The sequence below is a fragment of the Sciurus vulgaris genome (genome assembly GCF_902686455.1).
Source record: "Sciurus vulgaris genome assembly, chromosome: 1".
NCBI classification, from domain to species: domain Eukaryota; kingdom Metazoa; phylum Chordata; class Mammalia; order Rodentia; family Sciuridae; genus Sciurus; species Sciurus vulgaris.
In genome coordinates, this window is record NC_136461.1 from 55,168,461 (window position 1) to 55,191,335 (window position 22,875).

The following is a 22,875-nucleotide window of genomic DNA, read 5'->3' on the forward strand; positions in this document are numbered from 1 at the left end:
TTCTTGTGTGTTGCTATTGCTCTTTGTGGGGATGCTGTGCTTTGGCCAGTCAGCACCAAGGGACTTCATCCCAGCTGACTTGGAATGTTGATTTAATGTAGTCAAATGACTTAAGGGAGGTTGAAAATTTCAGCATCAAATTCTCTGAAGCTGATGGCTCAACATTTTCCTCCACCACCACAATACAATTTTGCCATTTCCTATGGTACTTGAACCAAAATCGGGGCAAGTATATGGAAACCAATGAACCGAGTTTAAAGTTATCCATGAACTAAATTTTTGAGAGCAAGTCTAAACTTTCTACATCAAATTTCATGCTTTCAGTATGAAATTTTTCGTAAGAGCTGTGATTATCAAGTAGCCACCAAAGAAACTCTATGTATAATAAAAACTGAATGATAGGTGATATCCTAGGACCTTAAAAATTGACAAAAAAAAAAAAAATCTGGTGCTACGTGAGCAAAATGGAACTTTCTCTGTAATGTCACAAATTCAAATGAAAAAGAGCTCCTACTCAACTGTATGTCATCATATTTAAGACACCCCTGATTTTAAAATATACCATTGTTTTATATATGACTAAAAAGAGAGAAAAAACTATCAATCAAACTAAGATGCAATGCTTTCTTTTATTAATTATAAAACCCATCCCAATTTCAGATAACTTATCAATGGAATACAGTAAACTATACTACAAAAGGCTCACAGAACCTGTGTTGTATGATTTGGGGGGAAATTGTGTTGATATTATGGGGACAGGGAAAATGTGTAAAATTATTCTATTATAAAATTCAGAGAGAGAAAGAGAATGGAGAGTTGTCTCTAATAATAAATATCCAAATTTTATTACTTGTGTCTTATTTCTGTGTTTGTACTTTTTAAAAAATATTTGCAAATTATCTTTCTTAGGACCCCACTGCAAAAAGACCACGGGAAAAACAATTTTTCTTCCCTGTTAATTTCAAGTTAATTATATTCCTTCGCTGGTAGTTATACATTTTAAATTGCATTTTTAACATGCAAGCTAAACTGAAATGAATGAAAAGTAATCATGTCTGGGTACCAAAGGAAGTATCAGATGGATTGGTTGCTTCCTTTGGTCCAGAACTTCGAGCAAAAGTGATTTGTATTCAGTAGCAAAACCACAGCATCTAAAATGTAAAACATTTCCTCCAAAGTGGTTAGCAATTCTTAAAAAAAAAAAAAATTACTGAATCAGCAGCAATTATTCTGCACAAAAAGAAAGGATACTATTTTCTTGGAAGGACCTGTCTCCAGTGCTCCCATGGATATTATTATAGGAGTTGCATTAACTTGTTGTAGTTAAAAAGAAACTCTATGCATAATAAAAACTGATTGAAAGGTGATATCCTAGGGCCTTAAGAATTGGCAAAAAACAGAAGCTTCCCTGCCTCATTCCCTAGGTGAGGCAGCAAGCTAATAAAATATTTTCCCAAAACATTATTGTTGATGGAATTTTTTTCCTACCCTCATTCATGTCTATAACTTTGCATTGTAGATAGTGTCCTCCATTCCTGGTCTTTTTATGAATTTTTTTCAGTTTTCTACTAAAGTTGTAATAGTACCTTTAAGACCTGTGGCAATATTGTTTTAATCAAATAAAGTAAAATCCCCAATTACCTGCTTTTGTTAGCTGGGGAGAGAGAGAGCCTGTGTAAAGATCTCAAACAGCTGAGGTCCAGAGCATCAATTCATAATGTTGTGGTCAATATACAAAGACATTTATCCACAGCTGGATACCATAGCCAAAGATGAAATTATGATAATGCTCTTGAAAATTGATGGTCTATAACTATCAAAGGCAGGTGCAAGGCAAATTGAAATTGGATATTGATGAGGCTGAAATGGGAAAGTTCATTCAGAGACCTTGAATTTATAAGGTTGCTTTTTATGGTCATGTTAAAAGCTAGCTTCTCTTTTCCTGGGGAGAATGTGCATGCTGGGCAGGCCTGTTGAGCTGTCAGGGCTCTGTCAGGAGGCTCTTGTTGATAGGCATATGTCTGGTCACTTGAGAATTGCATTGAAGTGAAATACACTTGCGTAAGTCAATTATTTATGATGCCTTTAGCAACTCCCTGAGAAGGGCGGGTGTAACTTCTTCCCTGGAGCTGACCAACTCACAGATGCTAAAACCTGACTTTTTTTTTTAATTTTAATTTCTTCTCATAGAACCATCATCAAATCAGCATATCACTTTCTATATCTTAATCACAAATCCAGTGTCTTAAGTTATATTTCCTTTTTTCATGAAAATCATTCCTGAGTTTCAGTCAGTAGAGTGTGCTATTTGCTTTCATTTGGGATTTGTATTTGTTTTTGTTTTCCATTCGTTTATGTTTTTTTGGTTCGTAGTGTCAGAAGATGATGTTTTTTATGACAAACTGCCCTCGTTTGAAAGGCGCTGTGACACGCCTGCAGGTATGGTGCTAGCTGAGTGATCTCTAGATACTTAGACTTTTAAAATCCAAGCCATTCTCCATCTGAATGCTAGAAACTTCATGGACATGCTCCTCACCTCATGAGTGTCCAGTGCCTCTCAGATGCACCCTGTACGTTCAGTGTTCATCGCCGAACTCATGCCACTGATATGTTTGTAAGTGGACATATAAAAAAGCAGCAGGTTGCATGACAGTTTCTCAGTGAAAAGGTTTGAAAAGGTGAGATGCCATTGCTTTGTGACTTTTCAAAGGAAGGAATAATTTAACTGCTCAGAATTCATAATCACATGCCCAGTAACTGCTTCTTAATTTGAAACATAATAGAGCAGCATCAGTAATCTCATTTTCTCTTTGGTACAGAGGTAAAGGGTGTTTTGTGTCTGGACGCCTAAGGTGATTCCAGCAGAGGGGATGGAAGACCTGAAACATCTTCCATGAACTTTAAATTGATATGCAATGCTGTTGTCATTTAAAAGCTAATCTAATGTTTCATACAACCCATAATACCAAGTTTATCTTTCTAGAAACATAGAAGGGGGTGACATTGAAGATGAAATGGATACAGCAATTGCTGAATGACAATTTGCCCAAATTAGTGCAGTTAAAATATGCTGATGCCCCTGCATGGCCAGGAAGACTTCTGCTCCCTGCACATAGGCACCAAGTATCAAGCTACCAACAACCGTACCCATCCCGTTAGGCTGCCATAGCTTTGCTTTTGCTTTCTGTTTCCTCAACTAATAATAATAATAATAATAATAATAATAATAAAAAGACAAAACATAGATCGCCAACCTTCCCTTTTTCCTGCACGCTAATGGCATGCAGTGCCTCCTGCCCTTCCCTGTAGTGAGATTAATGACCTGCTCTGTGACTCACATTGTGTCCTTCTCTCTCCCTCTCCTTAACCTTTCCCATCCCGCTTCAACTCCTGGCCATACAGAGAATGAACAGCCTTCCCTCGTTTGGTTTGACAGAGGAAAGTTTTATTTGACTTTTGAAGGTAAGTAGTACATAGCATACCAGATTCTAATTTAGACTCTCTTTATCCTTTTTTCCCCCATGGGCTTTTCAAAATCCCACTTCTGTCCAAAAGTTCTGGTCTCGCTTTCCACCTCAAAATGCTATGGCTACTTAGAAAATATTAAAGACCGAAGAAAAAAAAAATACATGAATTTGGTTTATATGTGATCTTCAATTTTTCATCCTAAACAAATTAAAGTGAATTTGCCATTAATATTAGTCACTTAATTAACTGTGGTCAATTGAAAAAACAAAACGAAACAAAGCACATCTTTTCTTGGCCAAGGAACTTAACTCTGTCAACCAGGGCTCTTTCCTAACTCTTTGGCAAATGCAATGCAAAAAAGTACAAGGACATTTTTGGTTGGTATTGGTGTTTAACTTTGTTTTCAATAATTAATATTCCAGATGCAATATCCATGATTGTGAATTGTAAATATGTATATAAATAAATGTATATATTCTTAGAACAAGTTATGCTGCATAGGCGATCGGAAAAACAGGGAAAAGAAAAAAAGAAGTATTTTAGTAGGTTTGATTTTTTATCTCCTGAAATTGCAACTAGAATGACTGCAGTAAAATGCCAACTATTGTTGGGCTTGCCATTTTAGATAATTAAGGAAAATAAATATAATGTTAAATTTCTAAGATCAATGCTTGGTAATTTCTTGTATGTTGGATTAAGGATTATCAATCTTCTGTTTTATACTGAAGTTCTAAATCATCTTAACTGACCAGGAATTTGACAAAATGGTCCACTTAACCTAATGGTAGGGAAAAAATTAAGTAATTTAACTTAATCAATGGGTCATCTTACACATAACAATTTATTAGATACGCCCCTAGATAGCTAAATTTTTCTTAGGGTCAAAAGTTGGCCAAAAAATATTCTACTCCAGAGTCAAATCTCAGTATTTAACTTTGTATTTGGTGACAACAATAATTTCCCTCACTTGGATGTGTGATTTAATGCAATTTAAAAATTTAGAATGGCTGATATATATGAGTAGGTTGTATGGATGTAGTTTTTTTTTTTTTCTCTCATCAGCGAATTTTGTTTGCAACATGGTCCTTGACATGGAAGCCCTTAGCTTAGAGTAGTTTGGTTTTTGTTGTTCATTTTTGTTTGTTTGTTTGTTTTGAAGTACCAGGATTGAACCCAGGGGCACTCCATCACTGACCTATATCCTAAGCCCTTTTTATTTTTTACTTTGTGACAAGTCTCACTAAGTTCCTTAGGGTTGCTGAGGCTGGCCTTGAACTTGCAATTCTTTTGTCTCAGCCTCCTGAGTCACTGAGATTATAGACATATAGACATGCACCCAGCAGTTCAAAGTAGGTTGGGTAACTGCAAGAAAGATGGTCTGATTTCAAACTTTCCAAATATCCTGATATCTTTTCCTGGCTTGGTGGAGGACAGGTGACTCAGTGGTCTTCATGGGATGATGCATATTTTCCACATAATACCAAAGCCTTCATTTACCTTAAGTCATTAATTTTATAAGATGAAAAGTCCACAAACTTGTGACCAGTGAAAATTTCCCTTCGAATCAGATGGAACTAAAAAGTGCCCTGTTATATGCATGAGTCTCTGATATTTTTAGCTGGGCAACCTGGAATTTTTTAATTTTATTTTATTCTGTGAAGACAAAATGACACTAACATGGCCACATTTTAAAATACCTTGGGAATAGCACCCCCATCTCAGTTTCTATATCACAGAAAAGACTATCATCAACATAGTTGTTGAATAGCATCTCTGACATGCTTTTCTAGGGACACTCTGATTTTACCCAACATTGTTATTATTAATGTTAATCATCATCTTTAGTACTTTGGGGAATGTGGAAGAACGATTCCTATGCCAAATTATTCACCTTTTCTAAAGCTTTTTGATTATTATTTACTGACTTTTATATTCTTCAAAACCTTAGCCTGCCTTGTTCACTGTTTTGTTTTAACGATGATTTATACATTATAGTCACTCACTGTTTGAGCCACTGACCAACCAAACAACGGATGAACATTGGTTTATGAGTTTATTTGGAGTGAACATGAGGCACTTTGCATTTTCAAACCTACTTTAACAAAAGAGATAGAAAAGCATTAGACAGTCGTCTAACTCACGCAATCCCTCGACATTTCTGAATGTCTTTCTTTCACAAATGGCTTCGCTGAAATCTTAATCTACTTACTTAAAATTAGGCTTTAACAGAGTTGGGTTACAAATGGTAATGAGCTTTTAAATTCACCTACGTCCATCTTGTAGCAGTGATCACCTACCCTTCTGAGGTGGGTGTGGAAAATATTTTCATGATAAATAGAATAAGTGGCCGTTAGACATTTGAACAATTTTTAACATCAAGATGTTTCCAGAAATGTGCTAGCCCTCTCCTTGGTTAGCTTTTTTAACTACAAAATCATCTTATATGGGGAGATGAAAAACAAGCAGCAACAAAAGCAACCTCCTACTATAAGTTCATGAGCATCTCAGTTTCTAAGAGCTTCAAGATCACCTGCTCCTGAGTCTCTGGCCTCTTGCACTCTCCTCTCCAGAAGTCCTGCATGCTGCTCCTCCTCCCCTTGCTCCCCTGGGGAATGACATCCCCAGCCACACTTGACATTTCCAGCCTCTCTGCTGAGCTGCCCGCTCTTTTCCTTCATTAAATCCCAGCCCTTTCTAGGGAACACCACTTCTCCTATATCGCTCTCCACAGAAAGTTCTTCAGTCTTCTGTGGGTCATACATCATGAGGCTAAGGGACAGTGTTCAGATTCTCCCAGCTCCCCATTGCTGCTCCCTGATCCTGGAAAACATCCATCTGATCATCTCACCACTTCCATTCGCTGGCCACAGAGAGTTCCTCTGTATTTACTTACGGGCTTGCAGTGCTGCAGCTTCCGGTTCATCCTTTGTCCCGCCTCCTTCCTAGTATCATCCACAACACAGATTCTGTGTGGGTGACCATGAACAGGTGGGATCCAGGGCCTCTTGACTTCCCCAACTCCAACAAATATTCCATCCACCCTATTCGGTAGCCTACGCTTCTGATCACACCTTGGAAATGGTTCCCACTGGCAAGTGTCAGTTTGGCTCTTTCATAACTAATGGCTTGTCACTCTTCTTCTATATCATGGACTACATTAAGCAATAATTCTTTCATTCAATAAATATTTATGGAGTGCCTACTATGGATGAACAATGTCCTGAGCCCTCTCCATTAGTAAATAAAAGAGAAGAAATTCCTGTCTTTACAGAGCTTACATTCAAGTGTGAAGGGTTAAAAATAAGAAGTAAAATACAGAGTATGGCTATGGTAATGAGTTCTACAGGAAAATCAGATGGGGAAGGTACTGGAGCATATTGGGAGACCCGAAGAAATAAAACCAGTGTACCTAACATCTGAGCACTTAATAGGTACAAAGTACTTTCCATCTGTGATCTCATTTCATCTGCACAGCTGACTGATGAAACTGAGATGCAGATAACCTAAGTAACTCCCCCAGGATCACACCCCAGGCAGAGGCAGGTAAGGATTTAAATTCAGGCCACTAGCTGGAGACTACTTGTCTCCCTCTTGACCTATGTGCATGTGTAGTTTCATCCAGTCTCAGCAACAGCAATGGTTTTCCCTCATCTCCTAACTTTCCCACTCTCTAACTCCCTAACACCAGACAGTCTTTGAATTCACTGCAACATCTGTTCTCCTGTCCTTCATTGTCAGTCAGCCTGCTAGTCTTGGCCTACATTCAAGTTCTTTTCTGCATCCAGATTAGAGGGAAAATAACTCTCTGGAAGAACCTTAATCATCTATACAGTAGGAGCTACATTCTTTTCTTTTTGGAATTACGTTGTCTCTGTGAAATAGCACTTTAAATATCTGGGTTCCTTAGGCAGGTTATTGGTAAGACTGATGCAGGTGACTTAGTCATGGGTAAGTCATAATCATAGAGAGCTCATGACTTTCTTTATACTGACACAGTAATAAAATCCAGCAAGAGGTGAACAGGTCAAATTCTTCACATCACAAAGATATGATATGATTCATTCACTCAAGAATCACTGAAGAAAGGAAAATTGGAAAGTGCGACCAGTTTTCTGCTCTGCTAAATTCACAAAGTTCTTTAGGTGGGAAGCGTCTACTAATTGTACCTACCCCCACTGAAGGCCCTTTTTAATAAAAAATGTAACAAAGTTATTTAGTTCCCACTCTGTGCAATTTACAGCATTAAGTATAACCAGGTGGGAGAAACTATGTAAAAACTTTTAGAAAAAAAAAAAAAAAAAAAACAGTGATGCAAACCGGTCTTCATTAAAAATATTAAAATGATGACCGCTACTCTTCTGAGTTTTTGGATATCAACTATATTATCAAGATGAAATGTATAGTCCTTTCTATTAAAGTAACTGAAGGTCACAGAGAGTTTTTAAATAGCCTGCACATGTTAAAATGATTAAGCGGAATGGAACCTGCAGAACGTTCTGGGAGATCTGCCAAGGGTTTCAGTGTTCACTTTGCCTCTTCATAGTAGACTAGGTGCCTGGTTTTTAAAATCCCTGGGACTGACCAACATGCTGACATTCCACTTGGTTTCCTGCTCTGTGAGGCAGCGCACTGTCCCATTCATATTTAGTGTTCGATTGTCACGCTGGTGATGGAGTGGAAAACAAGCTGTGTTCCCTCATTCTGGCCTTCTGCCTAGGCTGAATTGTGTGAACGCCCTTCTAGAGAGGACATGAATGTACCAAACTCGTGTCATAGTTCTCTGATTAAATACCCCTGGGAAAGCTGAAGAGTAGGTGGAAGCTTCTACACCAAGCATGTCGCCGTGCACGGGGTACCTGGTTAGTGAAAACGGCATACTATTTGGACTTAATATCTGGGTGCTACTGTCCTTCTCAGTAGTGCTGATGTGACGCATAACTGATGAGGCCTTAACACGTCCACATTCTGAGCTCATCTCTCCACATCCAGAGGCTCACGTAACCTACACAGCAACCATAGGAAGTGAGCAGTATTATTATTCACATTTTAGAAATGAGTAAACAGAAGCTCTGAGTATTTAAGTAACTTTCTTGTGGTAACACAGCTATCTGGTGATGAAATCAGTTCAAGAGGAATACAAGTTGAGTCACAGAAGTGATGTTCCTTAATCACTGTAATTTAGCCCAAGTCTTCAAGAACCATGTGATCCTGAGCATTTCATGTCTCTGTGTCTCTGCTTTATCATCTTTAAAATGTGAGCTCTAATTCTCACCTGGCAGAATAATTAGGAAAATCAAATGAAATAGATTCATTTTTGTTTATTAAGGTAGTATACACTGTGAAAGTTTTTTTCTTTTATTCACACTTTGAGGTTACATTTCAACTGAGTAAGGAGATTAATTTTCCTCACCAAGGGACCAATAAGATGCAGCATTCAAGATGTATGCCTCTTATTTCTGATATTTTCCTTGTCTCTAATGTGATCTATTAACTCTCTGATAGTAACTAAGCCCAGGATTTTCTTCTTGTATCTCCATTAGACACATTAATGGTGTGTTTTCCTCCTCTTAAGATCATAATGGTCTAAAACACAAGCTTCTGAAGTATCTCTTAGTCAAAAAAAAGTGAACATAATCCAATAGATTGAAAATACATAAACACTGGACAGTCTTTGCTTTGCTTAAGATTGAAGCCTTTCATTCCCAGAGAGGAAGACATGAACCCTGAGTGTGTGCTGCACTTGCTGGTGCAGAAACATATTATAGAGCTGAATTTATCATCTGCCTAGGGTTACCAAACAGGGAAATCAAGAACAGCACAAAGCCTTCAACTCCAAAAAGAAGGGTTGCTATGTGTAGATGATTTTGAAGCCTGAAGTATAAGTTAAATCGTTCCCTGAAGTAAGAAAAAGATAATAGAGCCAATGATTAATAGAAAAGTTAAAGAAGATTTACAAGCTTATTTCTGCACTCAGTGGTTCACAACTATTTCATGAGCTCTTCATAGCTACAGGTTCGGAGGTAAAATTCTGCCTTCTAGGAATTCACAAAAAATGGGAGCCTTAGCACTTCTTATGAAAGGCATTCTATGGCTTATGCCACAGTAGAATTGCAAAAACCTTTTTTTTAATTATGGAAGATTTTTAACAGAAAGAGTCTGAGATAACTTTTTGGAGGAAGAGGGATCTGAGCCTACCAGTATTAAAGGAGGACTTCAGAAAGCTGAAAGTGTTCCAGTTTGAAGGAACAACCAAGTAGAGGTATTAGAGTGAGTAATATCTAGTTTGTGGTTGGTGATGATAAACCCTGGAGAGGCAAGGAGTGTTTGAAGAGATGATCATGCAAAGTTTATAGAGGTCATTTCCTAAAGAACTTCTCATATTGGGAGAAGGAATCCAAGGGCAATTCCTATACAAAGTTGAATTTTGAGAAATTTGTGAGAAGGGAAGTGTATGACTTTCTGAAGCAGTCCAGAAGTATTAAGGAACTGACTTACCACTGCCATGGAGAGACATCTAATGGAGTGTGGAAAAGAGTGAAAGTTGATTCTGAAGCTTCCATTCTGAGACACTGAGAGAAGGGTACTATTGTCAACCAGAAGAAAGGAATCAGCAAGAGCAGAAGTTTGGGTCAGGAACCAGGACTGGCCCTAAAGACCTCTCGGGTGTGAGGTTCCCTCACAGCATCCGTGTAGTATGAGTCCAATAGTAAATGAACTGTGGAAACTTGGGAGTCATCCGCTTGGAGTTAATGGTTACATCCAGAGGAAGGGAGTGTTTAACCTTGGGACATGCCTGTATCCAGCAGCCATATTAGAAAAAGAGCACATTGTAATTTGGATCTTGCCCCATTGGGTTTTTCTTTAAATAGCCACACAAATATTGGTGATGAAATTTGAGCATGATATTCAGTGGTTTTGTTTTTGTAGCACGTATTAAATTCCCAGCTCTCTTGCTGATCTGACATCCCTCAGCTGTTCGTGCTGAGGCAATGCCTGGCTGGCTAACCCAGTGGCATCGAGATGAGCACCAGAGCACCAGACAGGAAGACTGCAGACAGCATGCAGCTGTTCTGTGGCTGTTACTGCAGATACAAGTCAACACAGAAATAATGCTCTGCTGCTTTTTCCTAAATGCTGGGCATCAGTCTTTTGTCCTCTTTTGGGCACATATCCTTCTCTTCTATTTTGACATCTTTTTTCTTCTTTCTCTATTTTCTTCTTCCTGACATACAGACATTACCATTCAAAACTGAACATAATATATGACTGAAGGAATTTTTAATACTTTTACAAAACAAATAAAATGAACTGACATAAAAACTTTAAAAATAATTGAATAATTTTGTCGGGTTTTTTGCTATTGAATAGAAAGAAAACGGTTTTTAATAGAATACTTTTTCTTTCTCCATGCAATAGGAGCACTTCAGAAAAATTTCAGACTTCTCTACCTATCCCCACAGTAATCTTACGGACATGTCATGTTTAAAATAAGGAATCCATTTTCACATATGATTATTATAGTCTGACTTAAAATTCTCCTCTCAGTAAGTTCAATATGCATATGCTTAGATATGGACATATTGTTAATATTTAGCAAGAGTCAGGATTGCCTTTGTATTTTTTATATATGTATCGATTGTGATAAATGCACAACAAAATGTTAAGACTTTCCATATTTATTAACTGCAGTAGATAGATATCTGATAGGGAAAACAAGAAACAAATTCATGGTATGAGGCCTTGATAACAGTGCTGTCAAGACTAATATCATATCTGTATTCGTTCAGTCTGTGTTTACTGATTATCTGCTTTGTGCATGGTATCATGAAGGGCATTGGAATACAGCAGTGAACAAATAAGAAGCCAGACTTTAAACAGGTAGTTACAATCATGTGTGAAGAATATTATAATTTATAAGGAGATGCAGTACTTTGGAAGCATCTACAGGAAGTCTTAGAAGTTAGGATGATGAAGAAAATTAAGAGTGACATTTAAATCTAGGTAGAGTCTACTTAGAAGCAATATTAAATGTTTGAAGAACATTAGAATGCTAAAATAAAATCTTATGTAATGTGTAAATGTTATCCTAAAAGCATATGGAGTTTTATCCTAGATATTAGAAACAGAGTCCCCAATTAATATCAGCACACACACATTTACACACACACACACACACACACACACACACACATACACACACGTATATAAAGAAAAACATATGGATCATATATATTTCATATCAGAAAAAGAAGTGTGCATGTGTGTGTATGTATCCAAGTAAGTGAGTGTGTATGTGTGAGTGTGTGTGTGTGTGCAGGGGCTCTGGGAGAAGAAACCTTCTGGATCTAGGCTATAGGCTCAGCACAATGTGTAACTAGGCGAGTCACTTAACCTTTCTAAGACTGAGATTCTCCCTATGGAAATTGGAATGATAATGGCATCTATAGTATAGAGTTGTGATCAAGATTAAAGCAAGCCCTGAGTTCAGTGTACGCAGAGCACTCAGTAAATATTAACTTTTCCTGCTGTGATCCAGCTTCATACATCCCTTGCTTATAACATGGCTCTGTTCTACGCAGTTCTCGCCGACTTGGGAGAAGTTTGAGTTGGTTGCAGACTTGTAGCATTCCAGTTTTCTTCCACATAAAACAGCTGACAACTTGGTCTGCTGTGAGTTATTACATTTGGCCTCCCTCCTTGTAAGCAGGTATAGCAAGTGGTCTTCGCTGCTTATGGAGCAAGAGAATGATTCGGAAACTAATTCCATCTCCCTGCCGAGCACATGCACCTCCCCGAGAGCCCATCATTAGAGCCGATTTGTTGAGACTCATGGTTTGCCTAAAAGCACACTCCTCAGATTCTGTAATGCTGGAAGGAAATCTGTACCTATCCTTTTTTCTATGTGATCTGTGAATTAAGACTTTTCAACAGAATAGACAAGTAATTCCAACCTTCCTGAGAAAAGACTGGGAAAGCTGAGAATCCCATAGGTACCTACTTCACCTCTGGATGGTTCTGAGCCTTCGTCAGACAATAACTTTTGCTTTTATTATAAGACTTTTAAAAAGAGCTGTCCACAGATAAAGGCTGCACACTCCATTACAAAATACTCTTTTTATGAGCTGGGAGTGTAGCTTAGAGGTAGAACAAATGCTTGGCCTGCACCAGACCTTGGGATCCATCCCCAGTACCATAAAAATAAAATAATTAATTAAATAAATGACTTTTATGTACCTCTGCCTACCCAAAAAAGACATAAACAAATGATGAAGTGGTTCAAAGAAATGATGTCAAAACTCAGGAGAATCTCTTGTTTCAAAGCCCTTAAAGTGTCTGAAATGGATATATTTAATTAATGTCACATATACCCCAAACAGATTTTAGATGGTTACCTACAAAAGGTCTTTGCTAACTATTAACTACTATAAAGTGTAATCATTTCTAAAATAATAATTAACATTAATGAAAACCTAGTATGTGCTAAGCAATTGACACTAATTGCTTCATTTATTAAATCAAAGATTGATTTGAGGCCCATAACCCTGGTGGGCCATAACCCCTGGCACCACGCATTTGGTCCCCATTTCTGCCAGAGCATGGGCTGTCAACACACAGGAGATAATACAGACTTGCTCCTCTCTTCTGCTGGGTATGTTGGACCACGTCACCAGAACATGGGGCCTCTTTTCCTGCTGGCACACAGGCAGCGTCTGCTATATACAGTTATGTTCCTTAATCTGCTATTCAGCATAATGACAACATGGCCTCCCTCAAGAGCTGACTAAGGGGCTTGGAGCATGCCTCCGAGAAAACACAAGAGGCTCGTTTGGAGAGGGTCACCAGGGCGCAGGGGCAGTGTTAAATTTTCAAGGCTGCTTGGATGGAGTTATAGTCATCACTGAGAAGAAGGGTCCAGGAAGAGGAAGAACAAGACACATAATGCTGGCTACTCCTTAGATTTTGCCTGTTGTGAACTCTGCTCACCGTTGGTTCCCCTGGGTCAGGCAGCTCAAACAGCAGACTCTCAGGCATTCCTCCTTTGGAAGTAGCCTTCTTGCTGCTTCTCCACTCACGGGCACTTGCCCCCCAGGAGAAAAACTTTCAGTTGTGTTCAAAATTACCAGCACCCAATTTTTAACTATCAGGAACCCATCAAGAAATAAAGGAGAAATGTAGAAACTTTGATGGATTTTAAAATCCCCAAATAATTCCCAGTGTCTATTCATAATATTTTTGCCATGATACCGAAATAATGTGTGTTCATTATAGAAAAGTTGGAAATGCAGAAAAGTGCAAAGAAAAATGAAATAATCTATAATCCAATAACCATAAACACTTTGGTTATTTTCATTTATTTGTTTTGTTTCAGTTCTAATATTTGTCATGTGACTATGACTGTGCATGTGTGTGTGTGTTCATATGTGTGTGTGCATATGTGTGTGTGCGTGTCTGTAGTTTATAATATCATACTATATGATCAGGCATCATTTTCTATTAATATATGATAATGTTTTCCTTTCCATTACAAAAAATTTGAAATTTGAAAGTAGTTCATATTTTCTTTTATTTAGATCATGATATTAATTTAAGCACAATAAATTTTCAAACAGTGTGGAAAAGTATAAATGAAAAGTAAATGCCATAATCTCTAAATTAGTAGAGATGACAGTTTTAATATTTTTGTAAAAATTCTTGAAGAAAACCCTCGGTATACACACACACACACACACACACACACACACACACACACACATACACAGTTGTTCATGTACTTGATCCCAAAAAAACATTCAATAGGTTATTATTCATTGGTTTAACAACTTTTCAGGTGCAAAATAAACTTTGTTTTATTATATTATATACATATGTTATATAGATGTATCTAACCTTTATTAATGGATATTTAGGTTTTTACCTCTCTTTTCTAATATATACAATGGTGCAAAGAATAGCCTTGAAACTGTAACTTCGTGTACTTGTCTGAAGGTATCCTAAAGATACACTGCTAGACATGGAATTGCTGAGTGAAAGGATATGCATATTTCAGATACTACTACGTGATTGCTAAACATCCCTCCAAAATGTCCATTGCAGAATCATGATTAACAATGTTTTCATGTCCTTACCTACGCAGTTATGTCTGTAATTTTTATCTTTACAATCTAATAAGGAAAATGCAATATGTAATTTTTTATCTCCCATTTCTTAATTACTGAAAACTTTTTTAGTATCTGCATAATGCTGCATTCCATCACCATGCATGATTTATTTCACACACTTTAGTTATTAGATATGTAAATTTTTTAAAGTTTTACCCCATGCAATGAATATCTTTACACATGAATATTTGACCCTAAGATATTTTCTTAGACAAGGTATTTAAAATTCGATTTATGGGCTAACATTATGACTTTTTAAAGGTTCATGGCACACATTGCCAAACAGCTATCTAGAAAAATTATGCAAAATTTTACTTCCACCATCACATGAAAGTGCCAATTTCATTATATTCTTAGAATTATGTAGTATTAGCTTGTTCAGATCTTTTCTGATCTTAGAAAGCAAACACTGCTTTCTTCCTGTTGTATTTCTTTACTACTAGTGAAGCTGAATGTATTTGTATACTTTTTAAGGTATTCGTGGTTCTTCAGTGAATATTTGTTTCTTTTATATATCTTAATGTTTCCCACTTCAACTCGAGACAGGCTAGTGCATTAGCCCTAGGCAGAACCTTTATAGCAACCACCACTTCTCAAAATACCCAGCAGACTTGCCACAGGGGACCGAACTCCCCCTGCCTGATGACCTTAGATGTCATTTCTAGAACATCTAATTCTCCTCATCCTCACCTGGCTCTTGCTTCCTCCATCCAAGCTCCTGGACATGTTTCATTGTCTCCCTACCTGTGTTTGGCCTTGTTCCTGTTTGGTTTGAAGCCTGACCTAGTAGGCTCTCTGTGATTTCTCACTCCTGAATCCCCCGGCCATATTCACATCTTTCCAGGCTCAAGGACATTGCTCATGGGAGAACCATCTCCTGGCTTGACCAGGCCCTCGAGCCTCCTTCCCTATACTCTGTTCCCTTGGAAGGTCCTTCCTAAAATTTTCCCATCAAAATCTTTACTGGATCACAGATAATCATAGCACTGCAGATATGACTCATTCAGTTCAAGTTTGAAGATAGAAAAATTACTGTCCTTTAATAAAACCAGTGCCTTCCTCTTTTCTCTAAGTTGTTGAGTTATACGAAAACATTCACATCCTTGGCCCTTTTAAGCCAATGGATAAGTGCTTCTCATGCTTGTTTTTTCATTATCCCCCTTCACTTACTCAGGGATCTTTTTTAGATTTTTTTACTTCTACTCCCCAGTAGAATGTTAATATCACAAGTGTGGTATACATCTGACTATGTACTTTATGTATGCCTGTGTGCTTTACATATTGAAAAAGTAGGATTGTGTTCACAATCTTCCAGGAACTAATTTTTACCTCCTTTGAGGTGACCCTGACCCATTGAGAATGCATGCTACATGGAGTAAATCTTATTAGCCCGTAGGGTAAGCATTCACATACAGGGTAGGGCTTAAGAATACAATTGAAGTTAGATCTGGTCTTCAGTCCCTGCTCTTCTACTGGCTATAGAACATGTTACCTATGGCAAATCATTTCTTTTCACTAAACTTTCATTTCCTCCATGATGAAATACATATAATAATGGTATGTGCCTCTAAGAGATGTTGTGAGATAAGAAAACATATGCATGTGAAGAATTCCACACAGTGGCCGTCCTAGTAAGTGCTTTGCATAAATTAGCTCTCCATATCATTATTCACATTCTCTGTCGTACCCTGCTACAGCTGGCTCCATTTCAAATGCTTGATCGAACACCCAGTGCTGTCAATGAGAAATGGATAGGATTCAGCGGCCAGAGTCCTCATGCTAGACAAAGAAAATTCTTACCTAAGGAAATCAATTGAATATAAGGCTTGCTATGGCTCTGGTGACAAAAACAATGCATAACTTTCCCATTTTCTGAATCAGACAAAGTGGTCATTAATTTGGGGTGACAATTTAAGAACGCTAAGCAAAGACTCTGTTTGAAGAAAATTTTGCTATAAACGATGAGGAAAAATATTAATTGGTTGCATGTTTCTGGACTGAGCAGAATTTCAAAAGCAAAAGTGTGTACGCGTGTGTGTGTGTGTGTGTGTAAATAAAACCAGGGTGTGTGTGTGTGTGTGTGTGTGTAAATAAAACCAGGGCAGGGCAAATAGGCAGGGCAAGAAGGAAGACTGAAAGCAATTGTAATTCTATTTACTTGCACCTGGGCCTGCTTATATGGGAAAACATGGAGCCAGGTGGACCTAGATGTGTACCTGATTTCACTACCTTCTGACTTCGAGAATGTGGGCAAAGACTATCTTCTCTCTTTCTTGAACTGTAATATGTGATAATGCCCATCTGGCACACAACTGTGATGCACTATGTGTAAAGCATAAAAACCAGTGTCTAGTTCAAAACTCAATATATTAGCTCCTTGCCTTTTGAGATTTTTTTCCCTTTTTCCTTCATTGACATTGAGAAGGTCAACTGATGCTACTTACCTCTGGACACAAGAGGCCAAGGTAGCACTTAAGAGAGGGAAGTTTCTTGACTTTTTTAAGCCTCAGCCTAGTCAATTATAAAATGGTGATAATGTTTTCCATAAAAGTGTCAGGCTTCAATGAAATAACCATATGGAATATTTAATGTAGTCCCTGGAATTCAGAAGGTATATGCTCAGATTAACTCTCATTACAGAATTATTATTTATTAGATTAAATAGTAGTACTAGGACTATCAAAATTCCCAAAAATTTAGTCTACAGATTTTTTAAAAAACTTCTGTAGTTGTATATGGACAGAATGCCTTTATTTTATTTGTTTATGTGGAGCTAAGGATGGAACCCAGTGTCTCACATGTGCTAGGCGAGTGCTCTGCCACTGGGCTACAGTCCTGGCCCTAGTCTATAGGTTTTTATATGAAGCATGAACATACATGTACTTTTCCAATCCACTTACATATTTAATACAATGTAAACCAACTACAATCATAACATTCCAAAATGTAAAGAAAAAGATTAAATTTGACTGTTTTTTTTCCCCCAAACAGATCCTAAATTGTTTTAAAAAACCAAGCTGTTATGACTTTTTTAAAAGTTACTTTATTAATCATCAATTACAACTCATAAGTTCACATAAATGTAATCTCTCACTTTCAATTTAAGGTCTCGTGATACTCCTCTTTCTATTGACCTAGGAAGAACTTCTAATCTTCTCTTCATGTTTTCCCTCCCATGCACATGGCATTGAGGGCAGCCTGAAATAATACATTGCATGTCATGACTGTTGGCAGATTTGTCCTCACTGCTAATGGTAGAGGCTACCAGTTCATTGAATACTCTATACTAGGTACAGCAATCCACACATACTGGTGGATGCTTACCCAACGGTTCAGTATTGGTGACCTTGCAGTTAATGGATTCTGAAAGCAAACAAAGACCATGATGACATGAAAGTATTCATTTCTACCATTAATCTTCATTCCAATATCCATTTTTCCAAATTAACACTAGCACATATCTCCACCATTATACAAATGGAGAGCCAGTAAGTTTTTCCATAAATGTCTGACCTTACAAACAATGGTGGTACTATCCAAATGCAGTGCATCTTATCACACAGTAATATTGTTAATCTTAACATGGAAGCAGCAATCTATGAAGTCAACATAAGACTGCTTCAATCACAATCAAAGTCATCATCCATTGAACTTGACAGAAATAAAACTATTAATAATTAAATACAGAGGGGTAAAGTTTGCTTATATCATAGCCACCTTAAAAAGAAAATCAAGAAATTGAGAGGCCCTTAGCAACAATGGCTTCATTTATGGTAATGAATCAAAGCCAACTCTGAACTTCAGATGGTGTGGCGAGCTATAATAATTTAATCTGAAAAATATGCCCTTCCTGAAAATTCAGCACAAATCATTTGTGTTCATTTAAAGAATGTATTAATTAGCATTGTAGCTCAATTTTGTTAACAAAATGTCTTTTCGCAAGTTAGTTTACCACAATTTAGAGTCTCAAATAAACATTTCTCTCATTATATACCATGAAATTTTAGTATCCATTTTAAATACATTAATTTTAAGCAACTTCTGTGATATTGACTATTCTTAGAAAACTAGCTCATCCTATATCATCATATTTAATCCTCACAATATCTGTGAAAAGTACCCATTTTACAATATGATGAAGCCAAAACTCAAGAAAGGTTAGGTAATTTTCCCAGGGTCAAATTATAGATTTGATTATTTGAATAAAACAAGTATGCATTTAACGAACTTTTATCTCCTGCTGGTACAAGTACTATATCCAGTACCTTAAACAAATTCACTTATATGACCTGTGACAAGTTAGGCATGGCTGCACATAATTCATTGTTTTGAAAACAAAATGTTGGTGATTAAAAGATCCAAAAAAATCCTAGTCTATCTTCACTCTCAGGGAAAAATTCCATTTGTGGTATCATCTACCTTTGTTTTCCTAAAGGAAAAATCTATTCAATTTCAGATAACCAACTCTAATTCAACAACCTCAATAAATCTCACCCTAACACAATAACAACAAAAAAACTAGAATGTTTTTCAAATATGTTCCATGTTAAGGACTTAACAAATGTTATTTGGTGTTCACCGCAAGTCTTTAATATGGACACTTTTTATTGATTTTTTTGAAGATAAAGAAAATGAGTCACAGACTTTAGTTTATCCCTAGTCATATAGATTATAAGTAGAGAAGTCAAAGTTCATAACTAAGTCAATATGACTTCAGAGCCCAGGCTTCCTTTACTTAAATCATGTAATAGCATCCCCTCTACCACACATTTATCAATTAATCTTGCAGTGAAATAATTTTATAGTCCTGGTGCTTGAACTATCATCTTAAGCTCCTAATGGCATTCATTGCTTTTATTTATTTAGTGTTCCATTTGTTTATGTCTTTATTTTTTTAAAGTTTACATATTTGTGTCCCCACCACTCTCTCATACACAATGGAAGCCAAACAAATATGACAGATCCACCCAAATCACCAGTAAAGGGACAGTATTTTCAGGGCAGCTTATTTCTCTATTAGAAAATTGGTTTAGATTACATAGAGGGAAATGAGAGGGGGGAAGGGATGGGAATATGAATGATGGTGGACTGAGACAGACATCATCACCCTATGTACATGTATGATTACATGAATGGTATGAATCTACATCATGCACAACCATAGAAACGAAAAGTTGTACCCCATTTGTGTACAATGAATCAAAATGCAGTCCGTAAAAATTTTTAAAAAAAGAAATTTGTTCTTACTATGAAATCTTTAAGTGCCTTTTAACAACTTAAAATCATAAGATCCTAAAATAGGAAGTATGCAGTGGATTGCCTTCATTTCTTGGTGGAGAGAACCTAAGGTTAATTGACTTCCCCAAGGTCACAAAGCTATTAACTTGCAAATACATAGCCTTGAACTCTGGTCCCCTGAGTCATTGACTAGTAATATTATTTCAGGTATTATAAAACAGTTTCCAGGTCCCTATTTCAGTCCTCTCAGTCATAAGGATTGAATTTCTCACCATCTTGGACATTCTCCTGGTTTTATCTCAGTTTCCAATAATCCTATTAATCAAAGATTCTGAAGTTCTGTGGGGGAACAGAAGCATTCATTTATTACCAATAGCATTATGATTGAGTATAATCTTTATGTAAAATACTCTGGCATTTTTAACAGTTAAAAATTACCTGCTTTTTGGTTTGGCAATCCCAGTTCATAGGAATAAAATTAAGGAAACTATTAAGGGAATAATTTGAAAGGAAGAGAGGATCAATTCATATGAAGATGAATTTGGATTAGTGCCTATAAATGGCCTAACATTAGGAAAAGTTCTGTAGAATAATAAATGGTTGTGGGAAATGATATGAAAAACAGATAGCAATGAGGAAAATTATGCAATAAGTAGAAAAAAGAAAAAAACAGCATACTATAGATGTACAGGCATGCGAAGAAAGTAGAGTTGTAAAGGGTCAGTCTTTTGAGGTCAAAGGGTTTTTTTTTGGAAATGCTTATTGTTCTGTGTGTTTCTGCTTCCTTGGCCTTATGGTGAGATCTACAACAGGACTATAGTGCCCAGAGGTAGGTATAGCTAGCAGAGGGCTGTTGGAGGAAGTGGGAGGATACAGGTCACAAGAGAGAGAACTGAGCTAGACCCCAAATGACCGTGTACATCACAACGCTCAGGTTTGGTCTTCATATGGCCGATAGGTGTTCTTATTGCCATCCGCTGAGCTTTTGAGCCACGCATACAAACAACCAGGACAGCAAAACTATCACTCCCATTGATCTTTCTGTTCCTCATCGTTAATACAGCCCAAGCTAGCTGAGGTGTTTGGAACCAACAATAGAAAGCTGATCAGCTGAAACCCCCAGAAGGTTATTTTTCCCACATTCTTCCACCAAGTCAGTCTTCCTCAAGCCACAAATTGCTTGACTAATTTTTAAACTTGATGCATAAGAATTTCACACTGATTTTTGCTGGTATTTTTCTTGTCAGTGCCGTGAAATATTCCAAAAATTGGAGAAATTTTTGAGCATTTCAATGAGCCTTTCATTATTTTAGATAACCTCTGTAAGATGTTAAATTATGATAATTATCATAAAAGAGCTAATCATTATTCAGTGTTTACTATGAACCAAGTGCTGTGCTAAATGCTGTAACCTATCCTGTCCTCGGAACTGATCTACAAAATGGGTCTTATTACATCATTCCTGCCAAAGATCATTTAGATAATGAGAACAGAGACAGAACTCAGTCCCAGGTATGTCTAATGCCAAATACCACAGTCTTGGCCCATACAATGTGCTATTTCTGAGCATTTTTTTTTCCAGTTTTATCTAAGGAACTACAGAGCCCAAACTAAGGACAGATCTCTGAGATAACTTCCCAGAGAGTTTCTCCTTAAAACAAAACAAAGACTTAGAACCCCTGATTCATGCCCATTGAATATTGTGATTCATTTAAATGTCAGACCACTTAGAAAGATTATTATCCACCCAACTTTCAGCATTCACAAGAATGTCATGAAAGACTACTAAGTACTTTGCAGAATTGAAAAATAAAATACCCACACATTCTCTTTTATATATGAACATCTGCATTTCTCACCAATTTTATCTTTTTCTTTCTTTATCTTTTTGTCTTTTGAAGTAAAGATTTTACTTTGAAGTTTACAATGATCAAGGCTATCAGTTACAAAGCACGAAGACAGCTAAAACATAACATCTATGAGAAGACATAACCTTATCACTTGCCATGATTTTGGTTATATCTATGTTCAATTAGCATCACCTAATGTCATTTTTCTTTTTTCTTTTTTCTTAATCTTTTTTTATTTTTACAGACTGCATTTTTATTCATTGTACACAAATGGGGTATAACTTTTTGTTTCTATGGTTGTACACGATGTAGAGTCACACCATTCATGTAATCACACATGTACATAGGCTAATGATATCTGTCTCATTCCACCATCTTTCATACCCCTGTCCCCCTCCCTCTCATCTACATTATTTGTCTCCCTCATTAAATTGTCCACCACAGTAATACACAGCCACTGTCATCTAAACTGAAGTTCAGTGCCCCCCTTTCAAATGCTTCAAGGGACTCTTCTGTAGGAGGTGTTCTCATCTCAGTACCAGGACCCTCAAGACCTCAAGGAATATACAATCCTTCTTCAAATTATATAAATGTTATATATACATATGCTTTGCTCCAAAAAGTATCCAGGATTTGTATAAGATTGTTGAAGAGAAACTATGATTTTAATGCCTATAAATCATTTACAAAATAAAGACAAATTTTCCCAAACATTTATACAAGACTCTTGGTGACCTGAGACTTCCACGTCTCACCCTGAAGTACCCACTGTACTCCCTTCCACATGCTAACACACTCCCCGTGGTATCTCAAGAGGACAGGTGTCTGCTCAGGCCCACATAGACGTACATGCTGGGCCTGCTCTACCTCCCCTTTATGAGACTCTGTTCATCCTCAAACCTCAGCTCCAGTGTCATCTCAGTGAAGCCTTCCTTGACCTTTTCAAGCAGCAATAAGAGCTTTCGTTGGGCTTTGCTCATACCACCCTTTAAAAGCATTTATAGAATTACTCTAGTGTTTGCAGGATTGTCTGCCGCCACACCAACTCCAAGTTCTGATCACGTGTTGACTGTGAGTAGTCCAGCCCTCTCACCATTCTGGTCCTGCTTTAACTATTACTTAGGGAAACAATTCTCTCCCAGAACCAATTAGTCACTCAG

At 37.1% G+C, this 22,875-nt stretch overlaps 1 protein-coding gene across 19 annotated transcripts in view; it reads left to right on the forward strand.

Annotated features, from left to right (window-relative positions):
• Nucleotides 1-22,875, forward strand: part of SGIP1 (SH3GL interacting endocytic adaptor 1) — a 196,694-nt gene that overhangs the window by 148,977 nt on the left and 24,842 nt on the right. For 6 of the 19 annotated variants that reach the window (XR_013762481.1, XM_079131492.1, XM_079131504.1 and 3 more), the window contains 2 exons: nt 2,374-2,439; nt 3,403-3,462. The exons of 5 other annotated variants lie outside the window; for them this stretch is intronic. Coding sequence is in view for 13 of the 14 variants with exons in the window: in XM_079131492.1 (XP_078987618.1) it covers nt 2,374-2,439; nt 3,403-3,462 (126 nt within the window). In the remaining variant the exon portion in view is untranslated. The remainder of the gene's footprint in view (nt 1-2,373; nt 2,440-3,402; nt 3,463-22,875) is intronic. 8 more of the 19 variants (XM_079131507.1, XM_079131499.1, XM_079131494.1 and 5 more) reach the window with 2 other exon arrangements.